At 42.5% G+C, this 14370-nt stretch overlaps 1 protein-coding gene across 1 annotated transcript in view; it reads right to left on the reverse strand.

Moving 5' to 3' along the window:
• Positions 1-2580: 2580 nt before the first annotated feature.
• Positions 2581-14370, reverse strand: part of RNF7 (ring finger protein 7) — a 63546-nt gene continuing 51756 nt past the window's right edge. The window contains exon 3 of the mRNA XM_069618283.1: positions 2581-3553. Within this exon, the coding sequence (XP_069474384.1) occupies positions 3435-3553 (119 nt within the window). The 3' untranslated portion in view covers positions 2581-3434. The remainder of the gene's footprint in view (positions 3554-14370) is intronic.

Genomic DNA, 14370 nt, shown 5'->3' on the forward strand with positions numbered 1-14370 from the left:
AACAGGGTATTTGACCAATGTTCATTCTCAGTAGAGGGGCTCCTACACACCTTTTCAGATCCAACCCAGGGAGCATAGGGAGAGAAAAATGCAATGTGGTGGAGCACAATGCTGGCAATATTCAAAACGCAAAGCGGATTCCACCCAGGGAGCGCAGTGGGAGAAAAATGCAACGGGGTGAAACACAATACTTGGCAAGATTCAAATTGTAACCAAACTCAAATCAGGTGGCACTGTGGAAGAAAACACAATGTGGAGGAACACAACACTAGCAAGATTCAAAATGCAAAGCAGAACCAACCCAAGGAACTCAATGGAAGAAAAAATGCAATGTAGTGGAACACAGCACTAGCGAGACGCTAATATGCTAACAGCACAGCCCAGGAAGCACTGTGGAAAGAAAATGCAATGTAGGGGAACAACACTTTAGACATTCAAAATGCAACACTACAACCATGATGACGTCTCCTGCCAGTGTTCGCTGCAGACGGCAATAGCTATACCTTGCAAGGCTGGGGCACCAGTGCAAACAGCCAAAAAGGGATGGGAGGTGCGCTTTGCCCAAGCCCTTAGCCGGCTGTCCGGGCAAGGCTGCACTGGAACTTGTGGTTATGGCTTTTCTTTCAGGTCCCTTGACCTGCTCCGATCCAATCGTAGGTGGCGAGGGAGGTGCATGGAGGGCTGGTGGGAGAATGGTTAATCCTCCCTTAATCTAAGAGCACACTAGTGGTACAATTCCTATTTTAGCGTTTTGCTATGTGTCAAAAAGTATTGTGCAGTCACTGTATACTAATCCCCAGTCACCTTTCATTTGTCAAAGTGTTTTTGTAAATATTGTTTTGTAAAATATTCTTTGTGATTTAACTATTGTAAACTTGTGCGTTTGATTTAGCTGCCTCTAATTTTGTATACTGAATAACAATGTCTCTAAAATAAATAAGTGACATTAGATTATTTGGTATTCATTCTCTCCTTAGCTGTGTGCACAAACAGCGGTGTAATTAAATGGTGAAAGCCCATTAGTGTGCTCTTAGACTAAGGCAGGGGTACCCATTCTCCCACAGATACAGACATTTGAAATTCCTGACATGTAAAACCGCCTTCCTAGCGGGCATGACTTCAGCCAGGTGTCTGCAAGAACTTTGTGCACTGTCCTTTGAGGATCTTCATTTAGTAGTCACCCCAGATGTCCTGTTCCTCAGATGTCATCCCTCTTTTCTTCGCAAGTTGGTCTATAAATCTCGTAAATCCAAAGATATTGTTCACTTTTTCCCAGTCCACCTTCTCCAGCAGAGGACGATGTTGGGAGGGTCATCCTATACCATCCGTGGGTACATTTGCTCATGACAGGTTTTGGACATTGTAAAGTGCTATGAATTTTTGAACCACGTAGACCCTGTGCTCCTACCGCTGTTCCCACTATACTACTTGGGGTAGAAGAGAAATTACAGTCTCAGGATAAAGCGTGACTCAACAAGAAGGCATTATATGGTTATTACACATATCTACATAAGAGTCCCTGAAGTGGCCAGTAGTTCATGCGACAAACCCATGCCAAATCATTGCAATAAGGTGAGGGAATCTATTGTTTCTTCCTGCACTACCCCAGGCCCTGAATCCGTTACTAGGCAGAAGTACCTGACCCTCCATGACTAGCCCACTCATGAAGCCAAATGATTTTGCCTCAGTACATAAATAGAGCATGGGGACCATCAGCATCCCAAGATACACAATGTCCCATGTCAAAAGCGTTAGGGGGCCTAAAAAAAACAAAAGAAAAAGAAAAAAAAAACAGACAACTAAAAGCAACCTTTGAAGGCCACCCCCACAAGGTCACAAGGTCAGCCTTTTGTTTACAACCCCCTTCTCCAGGTCCTTTTTGGGTGGGTCCCTGCAGCACCCCTAATATGCTGCGCAACCCCACCATCACCCCTACCTCTCCACTTGCCTGCTGCAGTCACTTACTGTCTTCTCCAACAGTCTCCATGCCGCATAACCAGAAGCACAAAGTACTGTACGAAAGGCTTTGCGTGCAACCTTTTATGCATCTGCTTCAGGGTACACAGCCTAGAGACTGGAAATGGTTAAAGGCTGACTTCTTTAAGTCCTAAACAACAAGTGGGTGAGTTGTAGCTCTGCAAACTGGGAGAACACTCAGACATAAATGCTTAGGACAGTGTTCAATTTGTGAGGTGGAAAGACTAACGAAAGAGGAATTTGAGCAGCACAAATAAGCTCGGAATAGAAGTACATTAACCAAATACGCCGCTGATTGGCAAGAACAGCTTCACTGTTCAAAGCCGAAGAGAAGTAGAGTTGGTGAGAACAATACCAGAGGGAAACATGGGCAGGGTTAACATATAATGTATGGAGTACAAGGGAGTTGCTATCTTTGGCATTCATTCACCTTCAGAATCAGTGTGATAGTTTGGCAAACAATGGTCACAAATTTAAAAAACATCCGTCAAGTGATAATATAATAAAACTAAACTGATTTGATAGAAATGGAAGCATTATTTAAAAAATTGAAGCGTTAACAGGATGAAAACGCAAAGTGAATGAGGAAAAGATGAAATGACATGATTTTGTCGCAACATTTAATTAGCTCATAAATAATACTGCAAACAAACGGATTCTCTGGGGTTCTGATCTAATGCCATGAACCCACAATACGAATTAACAACTCTTTATTAGGATGTGACTTTAGAGTATCACTTGCATAAACACTTGACTCACCCTCTTTTGCCATATAAAAATGGTTAGTACATTTTGGAAGGGCAAGCTTAACCGTATATAAAATAATATTCGGAACTAAATGTGTGAACAGAGCCGAGGTTAAGTCTTTAGTTACACAAAGTTATTTTGTACAGGTAAATATTTTATTTACAGTTCTGCAGTTTTGGTGTAACAGAAAGCGAGTCTACACAGGTTTCCCTGTATGAAACCACTTCCTCAGGGGTCCAAATCTAATATTACATTGGTTTCTGTATGCATGTATTTCTGGTTTGGTTCTCAAAATGTCATCCAGGGAACCCAATGTAATCTAAAGGTTTTAGAGCCTTGAGGAAGAGTGAATAATAAATAAAATATATAAGATTAGATTCACGTGGTTAACAGTGTGTGTGTGGCATTTCTGGGTAATTTTAAAAAGTCATTTGTAAATCATTTAAGCAGGTAGTTTAAATGCAGAATCTTAATTTTCTTTCAGCAACTTTGAATTCAGAGGTGGGGCCTGATAAAAACCTTTATACACCAAGATTTAAACTGCTGCTATACTATTGAAGAGCATTCCTCTGAACACAAGGTGAACAGGTCCACGCGTCCCAACTCAGAAAATAAATCGGTCACTGATGTAACGTCCATTCTTCACGTGACCATATGGCGTGCAAATGATGCTGCTCCCGACACTTCCACAAAAGAAATGTCCACATCTTTCATTTTCCTATCCTCTGGACAACCCAATCCTGCTGACATAGAGGGCAGCGATTGTTCTGTTTTACCCACAAGGACATGCAGCAATTGTGGAAAGAGTGATTGCATTCTCCCCAAACCACTAAAAAAAGAAGAAAAAAAACAAAGTCATAAATAACTACCACAGCTGAGTATTTGCAAATATGTTGATAATTACAGACAGCACATTGCGGGCTACAATGTAATTGCTCCCACCAATCCCACAGCCCATTTTCTTTATTCCGACCACTATTACACATTTAAGTAAACTTCCATTCCTACATGCCTTTACAGACTGCAGTATAGACAACATGTGAAAGATAGTTGGTCAGGATCTCTCAAGAAATCCCATGCTAAAGACTATTTGATAATGCTGGGGTGTCCCCAGGGTCTGTGGCCACCACCAGCTTTGTGGTGCAGACCTGTGGGAGAGGTAATGGAGTATCCCCAGCCACATGTGAAATACTCACTGTGCTGTGCCAAGTCAAAGTTGACAGTGTAAATTAGAGCATTGCGCGTTATCCAAATATTAGGCATGGTTTAGGAAAAGGCAGCTGCTCACAAGCACGGCTTCCCCAGTGTCCAGTGGCACTGTTCATATGACCATGCAGTTACCATAATTTGCAAACAATAAGTTGTGATAGAGCACTGAAGGCAGCAGGCTTAGTTGCAACAGTGACATGCCAAGTGTAGTGAAAGAAAGTGGCAGCTGGGCGTTTTATTTTGTCTGGTTATGCAATTCCAATAAAATGTATCCAATCACATCACCTGCTCATGCGACAAACACACAGAATATACTGGTCTTATTGAGGATCAGAGACTTGATTAAATAGTGAATAGCGCGGGAGTCCAGTGTATGGAGAACGAGGACGTTTTCAGAACATGGTATTTGGTGAGAAGCATAAGGAAGAAATGAGAGCCGAGGACCAAGAGTGTCGGGAGAGGGGAGAAGAATGAAGTTGAGAGTTACTGGAGCAGATGTAGAGGAGAGAAGAGCAAGGGTGCGGGAGAAATTACCAGATGGAGGTGGTGGGGAAGGGAGCAGAGGTTGAAGAGAAATAGGAGGAAGTTGAAGAAAGCAGAGCACACTGGTGGGTGAAGGAGGAGTGGGGGTGCTGGGGGGGAGGGAAGAGGGGGAGGGAAGGGAGAACCAAAAAAGCTGAATAGAGGAGCAGAATAGATAGCGTGTAAAAAACAAAAGAAAACAAGAGGAAGGGGACGAGAGCATGGGGCAGAAAAGGGAAAGTGGAAATGCCCCAACAAACTCTACCCCTCGCAGATGCTTACAATGGTGGAGAAAGGGCAGGTGACCGGTGAAGGCCTGGAAAATAACCAGCAGAGCCAGACAGCCCTCCACCAACCGGTGGGGAGAGAAGTTTGTAAATCCTAGGGGCCAAATGCCAGCAAAAGACCTGGATGCCCAGCACCCATCAAGATGGCCAAATGCACCAGGGGTGTTGGTGTCCAGTATTTCCCGAGGTTCAGGTGCACCAATGCGACAACCAGCTACGCAAATGTTACAGTTGTGGAACACATGTTGAAAATGTTTATACTCCCATGATTGTGGAATGGCAGCAGATCTTCAACAGTGGATCCCCAGCCTCAGAGCTACTGAGATCAACATGTTTCTGAGGTAACATTCTATGTACCATCAGAAGTTTGGCAAGCTTCAGACCTACGATTAATGACGACATGAGCATTGGGATGTCCAATCTAGGAAGTTTTTGTACCAGTAACACAATCTCTCCAGCATGAGCTTCTTTCCTCAATGTGCCTGCGGCTTGTTTCAGACACTAGGCTAGAACGTGTAATCAAATGAAAATATTCTTGTATTGTGTGTCAATAACACCCAAAGTCTTAATAAGAACATAATGCCCAAATGAAGCAACCAGTGCTGCATGGCAAGGACTAATCCACAATGAACAGACATTTTAACGCGAGAACAAATGTGATGCCTCACTTGGCTGGTTGCCCTTTAACGCCCAACATTTCCTTTGCTTAGTCTTTAAATATATCTCTATGGGCTCGCACCCGACTACCGTGCTGTAGGTTCTATGCGATTTCGCCGACCTATTTTTGGTCGTGGTACTTTTCATCGCTGGATTTTACATCGCCAGAAACCCTGTTTTTGGGGGGTGTTTCATTAAAGGGGGGGGTTCCTCCCCCCAGCCCACCCCTTACTATTATAATACCACCCCGACCCCAACAAAACACCCCCAAAAATAAAAAATAAAAAAAAACGGGTTTCTGACTATGTAAAATCCGGCAACGAAAAGTACCATGACCAAAAATAGGTCGGCGAAATGCGTGTATACCCTTGCTGTACTAGTATCTTTCTATACTCCCTCCCGTTCTCTCCGCTCCTCTTGTCTCTTTAGACAAAACGTTAAACGTCCTCCTCGCGCCCAGTCCCGTTTCGTGTGCAGCTGTATTTTCTGTTAGTTCGTGGGAATAGATATTTTTTTATGTTTGGTGTTTTGTCCGTTTTAAGGATGTTATGGAGCATGCTTTGTCCACAATTTTGTTCACCGTAGGAACAGGAACGCAATTGTCTGACTGACTTTGAATCCGGAATATGAATTGGAATTGATCCAGAGCAGTTTTTCATGACTGGCAATTTTTTTGGAATGAATGTACATCCATTTGTCCGAGCTAGAGAAACAGTTTTTTTCTTGAAGACGCTTGTGGTATTTTGTTTGTTTGGAACTCCGCAGAGCCTGAAACTTTTTGGGGAAATATGACCTTTGTCTTGGATTGCTATTGATTGGGAATTTGTGCACATTTTTGTCAAGTCGAGGACTGTATCTGCATGTTTAGAGAAGTCTTGGAACTTGTTTTTTGAAACTCAATTAAGTGTCCTGATGTTTGTAATTAAAACTGCAAAATGAGCTAATTTTTTAGTGACTTGAAAGCAATAAGAAAATCGGCTTACAAATATGCTTGAAGCCTGGGACGTTTCCCGGCACCAACCATAATGATTGAAGAATTGAAAGTGAATAGCGAAAAAGCAGAAACAGAAATGACACCATATATTAGTGACTTGCGAGCAGTAATATATCGACTCAGACATGTAATTGAAAACTGGGAAGATGCCCAGCAGCTTTGAATTACCCATTGAAGTGTTTGTCAACAGCAGTGATGGGTGGGAACAGAGTTCCTAGAAAAAACTTGGCAGTGGTGAAGCAGGAAATGGAGAGTGCATTTTTGACAGATATGTGCAGAATGCATAGAGGGTATGCCTATGAAGATTTGCATTATGAAACTATTATTGGGGACACCTTTGCATGGAAGCAGTTATGTGCATGGAGGCAGTTATGTGGAGCATTTGCAAACTAGGTTTGTGAAAAGAAACGAGATGGTGAAAATCTTTGATTTGAATACAAATGGCATTTGTGATGAAATTTTTGGCAGGATTGATAACGTAGACAAAGTTCTGTTGTTATCGAGTGAAAATATTATTTTGTCTAATGACATTGAAACTTGGATACCAATCAAGGAGAATGTGAATAGAGTGAATTGTGTGAAAGTTGGATGTTCTGAAATAAAGGGTATTTTGAAATTTATGAGTTTAAATGAGTGCATGGAAAGAAGGGTGGTTCACGTTATGCAGAAACATTGTGCGGGATTAGCAGACTATTTATTTGAATTAGGAGTAAGAAGTTAAGGACAGGAATGTTTGAATCTGAATTACATTGTTCATGCAGGTAGCAGTGTGCAGTTGAATGAAATCAATTTGTTTTTTCAACATGAAGAGATTCAGCTTTGTGAATACATTTTGTTGAAAGGGGAGTGTGTGGCGAGAAGACATGGAACTGACACAGGAAGCAATGCTTTTGCAGGACATGGGGTGCAATTGAATGAGAGGAATGTGCAGCATTTGAAGGTGCAATTTTTGGGCTATGTAAAGTGGGCTGTTTTGTTTTGAGAAATACAGGGATGGAGTAATGCATCATGAGGCATGGTTAGACAGGCATGGTTAGGCTGATACACTAGAACTGACATTAGGTAGACACTGAGAGGAACCAGCATTGATGTCTTTAGAGAGACATGAGGAGTTTAGAACTAGCTATGTGCCCAAAAGTATACAGAGAGAAATGCTGTTTTGGTTTTGAATACATCTGAAACTGATATTGAAACTGATACTTGCACTTTTGTTTTCTTTGCATGACAGCTGGAGAGACACCTTGACCAGACCGAGATTTGCAGACAGTGAGACCTTGCAGATCGCAAACAGGACTGACCAGATTGCATCGCGTGATTTGTGCAGACCATGATTGGCAGCAGCATGACCAGAATGGCAGACTGACCAGACCAGATTGACCAGACCTTGATGAAACAATGTGACTTTGCATCATGGCCGTTTGCTGCAGCAGTGATGAGACATTGGTAACTGACATCCACGTTTTAAAGCAGCACTTCTGGGGAATGCCGACCGACCGATTTTGAGGCCTTAGGGTGTAGCTTTGTGTATGGCTGTGCTCTGAGAAGGTACCCGAAGACGTGCTTGCCGTCTGATTTTCCGGCATGACAACTATGCCATGGAAAGTGAAGATTGTGACTGACTGTAGAGCGAGAATACACCTTGCAGCATTCTGTGCCAAGAGAGAAAGAGAGTGAAAGATGTTCAGCAAAAGGAGAAACCCTTTATGGGCTGTTTTGTAATCTGCAGTGAGAAGAGACTCCATTTCGAATGCCTTACCTTGTGAACCTTGTTTGGGCCTGAGGAGAAGAGTGAAATGTGAATGAGCAGGAAGACGCTCTCTGATGAAAGCATTTGAATTCCTTGTGCTAACCACGTTTGAAAAGCAGTGAAGCTTTGTCTCTTGAGTGAAAGAGGGAGAGCATTGATCTGGCCCCATGGTGCTTTCAAATCTGCACTTGCATCCAACGTTGGCTGGTCCCTCATGAGAAGAGCAGGGACTAGCATGGCATGAACTGGAATACTGGCATGGCAACAACTGGCATGGCAACAGCATGACCTGGCAAGGAAGGAGAGAATTTGAACCTGGAGTTTGGCCTATGTGAAGGGCCTATGTGGAATTGCCAAAGGAGAGTTGCCATCTGCATTGTTTTGCAACACTCTGAATGAGTGCCATGTGAATGATACACAGGCCCGGGAAACCCTTATTGACTTACTGGTTTAGGTGTCCACCCAGTAACCTTGGAATGGCTTACTTAAAAATGAGATTACATTTGGTTCACACCTGAAGTTTTAGGGCCTCGCCTGCAGTTAGCAAAGGAATTGCGCTATTGAGGGCTTTGTAAAAATATAAAACACCAAGAGTCAATAAACCATCTGCTAACTCCTAACAGACATGCCAAACATGCGGTGTCTTTTTGCCAAATGTGCACATATTTATTCAGATACTGTGGCGAACCACAGGTGATATATATTGTGACCTTCCATAAATCTACAATTGATTTTAAATTTAGATTTGTATGTGAATTATATTACATTTTAGAAGTAAACTAATTAATTATTGGAATGAAACATCTTTCGAATTAGGAGGATGAAACGACAATATGTATTGTAAAGTGACTTTTTATGATTGTGTCCTTTTTTATATGTTTACTTTTTGTGTACGATTGTGAAAGGTTTGCGAATTTACAAACTAACAATAACGAAAGGATGGAGGTCAGTGAGAGGTTAAAAGAAAGAAAGGAGTAAGCAAAGAGGCGAAAGGGAGATTTAATGAGAGGAGACTAGGAGGAAAGGGTGCGAGAGGATGAGTTTGAAAGGATGAGGATTAGAGTGTGGAAGAGTGGGAGTTCTATGTAGGAATTAAGGATGGGGTCAGAGAAGGTGAGAAAAAAATGAGTGACAGGCTGGGGTTGAGGGGACATGTAAAGGAGAGTTTGCAATGTGAGTGGATGAGGTTAAGAGGAAGGGATGTGAGAGAATAGGAAGAGAAAATAGGGTGTTGCAGTGTAGGGGAGAGGTGGAAAAGGGTGTTGCAGTGTAGGGGAGAGGTGGAAAAGACAAAGGGGCAGAAAGTTAATGGAAGAGGTGGAGGATGGGGTGTCAAGAAGATTAAAAGAATAGGAGAGTGGATAAAATAGGGGAGGTGTGAAAAAGGAGGAGTGGATAGGCCGCTCTGAGTGAGGATCTGGTAGAGAGGTAGATGAACTGAGAGAGAGTTCTTGCGGTGAGAAGAGAGGATGAAGGAAAGATGTGTTAGAAGATGGGAGTGAAAGAATGCAAGTGTAGAGTAGGAGGTAAGATTAAAATAGATGAGGATAGAAGACACTGATGAGAACGGGATAAATAAGACGCAGTGATTGGAGAAGGTAACAGCATATGGCGTGAGACAGTTCTAAGTGATAGAGGAGATGGCAGGCATGTCATCCTTCCTGGTATGGGAAGAGACGGGAGCCCTTTTGAAAAGCACAAGGTAAAATAAGAGTCTGAAGGAAGGAGTGCACATGAAATATTTTCAGTAGCAAACTCAAGTTAAATGAAGGTCTTTAAAAGCATAAGGAGTATGGCATTAGAATTTCACTGGGGTCCTTTAAGACAGACCAAGGGGAAATAACCTAGCCAAATACCTTTAGGCTTGTTTTTGGTGCTTGACAGTGAGGGAAGGGTCCTTCTCTCTTCTTAGAGCCTTTATCTTCACCTCTATGGAAGAGGACTTTGGGGCAGACTGTACCCCCAAAAAATGTTCAGGTGAAATCCTTCTGCTGTACTCCAAAGATGATTCAGCGGGTGCCAAGGGGGTGCCTCTCCTTAAAAAGGTAATCAGCAACAGTGGATTGGTCCCCTTCTGGCATTCTGTAGGGTTCAGTCCCAGAATGCTTTGCCTGAAAGAAGCAAGGAGGTGCACAAGAGGTTTGAGGTCCCTGGGAGATTCCAAGATGCTGTGGTCCTTCTGTGTACTGGTACTCCTTTCCTTTCCAAACTGCTATACCTCTGCCCTGAATCAAAGAGTCTCTATTTGCAACCATCTTGGTGTGAGCTCTACATTGTTTCTGGCAGCGCTAGTTTTTGAAGCAGTGGTGCCCAGCTATCCCCCTGTGGGATTGCTGTCCTCTAGGGAAGGTCACCAGCCTTCCCAGAGAGATCAAAAGTGGTTGTCCTGGGCTGGACCCAGTAACTGCTTTGGGTGAAACCCAGTCCCAGAAACTCAGATACACACAAGGCACTGTCCATGAAATGAGTCACTAGCAATCAAGCCGACAACAAAATGACACCAAAACGGTTTTGGCCAGTATAATTGTAGATTTCCAACGGCCACGATGTCAAAACTAGATACGGCTTCCATTTAGATTTTAACTTGCCACCAGGACCTGAGTGCACAATTCTAAAATGTTCAATCAGGGCTACTCATGGTTAAAAGCAGTCCTTGGATGCTGGAACTTTGGGTTCCATTAGGCTGTTTTGCAGAAACGCATGTGTCAGACTAACTGCCCTGTTGCCAAACTATAAGGCAGCTGCTAAACTGTGTCAGTGGAGAGGCTCGGCAGAGTTATTAGTTTGTACTATACTTTTCAGCATGAAGCATTATTAAAGTGGTGACTGATTAGCAGATCTCACTTCCAGAGACATATTTACAGCGTTATATTTGCATATGATGGTCGAGTACCATTTGCATGCTACTCGACCTTGCTGGTGAGTACAGGGATCTTTAAAAAGGATTTGACATTTAATGTAAACCAACTTTGTTTGAAGTAAATGGCAAATAAAAGTGTGCATGGCTGTCAAAACATGGAGTCCGCTTATGGCGACATCACCATTTCACTCATAGAAAGCACTTGTAAAATTGTTGTCAACAGTAAAAACGGGACAAGTGGATTTCTCTAGGCAGAGAGTATGAGAAGTAAGGAACCCGGCCTGCAGGACGAGTGGTATTTTTAAGAATTAACGAGGCCTGAAAAATCAAAAGCTCAGGCTATTCAGGCCACATAGATGACCTTCTGTCACAATTGGAAGGAAGGATACATTGCCGAATAGAACTTGTTTTAACAGGGCTTGATCTTGATGCGAGTTAGGGAATTGTGAATAAGTGAAACGAACAGATACATTTCAAGTGTATAACAAATGCAAGTAGGGATTGGTTCAGGTTTTGAAATATCTGGCTCAACCCAATAGTACATAAACATTGCACTCTGACTTTTTCATTCCATTCTACTTTTTGTGGTTAACAAGATTAATGATAACGTGTTAATGTTTCATGTTTTTACACTGTATTAACTATAGGACAGATGTGCATATTAACAGTACAGAAGAAAAGTGTTCTATGGTGCTGGCGTTTGTTTTTATAACCATGCAAGAGGTACTATATTTTCCCACTTGTACTGCTCCAGAGCATTCTTGGGTTCACCTGCCGTTTCATACCACCAAATGTCCGACCTTCTAAAAGGTCGACTTTTGGTTGGGTAGGTCATTTGGATTCGATTTAGGGCTGCGGGATGTCCCCCCTGCCTCTCTCCCCAACCCCTGCTTCCTATACTGTGAACAGGGTTTGCAGGGTGTGTCCCCCGCAGCTGGGACATCTGCGGGTGTGTCCCCCGCAACACCCCGCTCACAATACTGTACAGTATAGTGAGCAAGGTGTTGCGGGGGGTAAGGAGGACCCCCGGCAGCTGATCCGAAGGCAAAAAAAATAAAAAAAATGTAAGGACCCCGCAGCGCCAATTACCGGTCACGGAAGTGAAAGGGACCGACAAGACGGAATTGAAGAAAAGTAAGGGGGTGGCGCGGGGGTGTGTTGGAGGGGTTGGTAGGGGTGTGGGTTTGAGCACATCAGGAATGTTCAGAGGAGAAATGACCGAAGATTATTTCGAACAAGTAATCTTCGGTCGTTTCTCCTTCGAACATTTCATCCAAATCTTATTTTACACAGAGGTCTGTAGTAAAACTGCTTCTTATTAAACCGCTTTTTTATTTATTTGTTTTTAGAGTCTTTTTGAAGTACATTTTTGTAAATAGATACTACCAGTCTCCCCTTTGAACCACCCATTCTAGTACACTCCCCAATAGCGGTTCCACAAACACTGTGCGCTTTGTCGTTTCTGCTCCTTCCCCTTACCCATCAGTGGAAAGTCCTTCTGCTTTATGTTAAAAAAACGACTACTATTCAATCCTTCAAACCTGCACTAAAGGACCAAAGCAAACTCCACTCCAGATCAATCTACCTCCCTAAGATTTCTGTACTGTCCTCAACCTCTGTTCCATGTATTCCCCACCATCCCATTGATCAGTGGATTACTATCACTCCCATTTATGTACAGCACCCGATTTAGTGTTGTGCAGTTGACTTTTATACACACATTCTGGGGATGAAACATCCTGTTTCATCAATAAATTAATACAAATACAAAGTCAACTGTTAGGTTTGGTAATCCAAAAATGCGGCGTAAAACTTTACAAAAATCACTAATGTAAGTATGAATGCCTACATCCTACCCCATGAGTTGGAAGGCAGGTGGTGGAGGGGCAAATTATATTTTAAAAATCAAGCAAAAGAGGTATGTCAGCATTCCAAATTACATAACTAGTGAAAAGGGTTATTGTGGTGAAAAAAAAGAGTTCATAAATCAATCTAAAGATATTCGTGCAATCCAAATTGCAAAATCAATGCAGCTTTCCAACATCCAGTTTTTGCAGGGACCTTTTAGCATCTAAAATATAGCCCCGCCCAAAAAAGGATAATAATTTCCAGAATTATGTGCAAGCCCCAAACATCTTTCGATGGTCAATTGTGAAACTAGATATTCCACATGAAACACAGCATAGGGAGTCCTCATAAGAAGAGCTGCAACTCGCTTATCTTTGCCCATGACACAGCAATGAGATCTTCGATGCCACTAAATTAACGAATCATAGGTGGAATTTGCTTATCAACCATCAATTACATTACCACATTCAAGACCCAAACTGGGGAAGTTAAGGGAAAGGATAAAACATTGTTGTGGAAACATAAAAGTAGGTTTAGGTTCTTCATAAGAGGATACCGCACGACTTTTATGGTCAACCAATAGAAAAATGTTTTAATTACTTGCAAAATTGTGATGCTCTACATTGAGATTACCTTAAATTAGAGCCTCTGGAATGGGGAAGCAGAGCTCAGATTTCAAGACCAAATTTGGAGAATCAAGGCTCTTCTAGTGAGAGACAATACTTGGATAGCCCACGACCACCATGTACACCTTTTGAACTATAACCTTTTGGACCAGAAACCTAGAATATATTCCGTTAGTGGGATTGTGTGTATTCTGCAGCCCTCAAAGCCTGTTAGGCAAGATTTATGCAGTACCCCTTGGGTGCACTACAATAACCTTGCCCTCCTGGCAACAGGGACCCAACCTTTGGTATAAGACTGAACTACATAGGTTGGTAGTGTGGCTGAGCAGCCGGGCTTATCTCAAGAGGGATCAATGTGAGCAGCAATGTGACACAGTTTCACAGTAACAGTTATTCAAATAAACACTTAGATTCACGGTTTCTTGATAACACAAATATTAATTTATTTCACAGTCAGTTGTATAAGCCTTCTTCAGAAGGGAGCAATATATATATATATATATATATATATATATATATATATATATATATATATATATAAAACACATAATACACTTCAAAACACACTCCGTTTCTCTAAATCATATGATACCCATTGGGGATGGCACACAGACACTTCCTACACCCTCAGGTGACTTAATCATACAGCAGGTTGGCTGTTCTTGCCGGACAGCCAGCCGGCCAATCAGCTTTGGGTTTATTCCTGTAACCAAGGGGATTAAGGACAGGGAGTTTCGGGCAACTCCCTCACCTCCTGCCCCTGCCAGACATACTGGAGCCAGAGGCAGGCTTCACTCGTGAATCCTGCCAAAGACAAAACAAACAAAGGGACCAAACCTGTTGGCGCACAGAGTAAATCTCAAGAAGGACCTTTCCAGCAAGAAATTCTGAAAAAA

Source organism: Ambystoma mexicanum, chromosome 10 (assembly GCF_040938575.1).
Source record: "Ambystoma mexicanum isolate Mex_15411 chromosome 10, UKY_AmexF1_1, whole genome shotgun sequence".
Taxonomy (NCBI): domain Eukaryota; kingdom Metazoa; phylum Chordata; class Amphibia; order Caudata; family Ambystomatidae; genus Ambystoma; species Ambystoma mexicanum.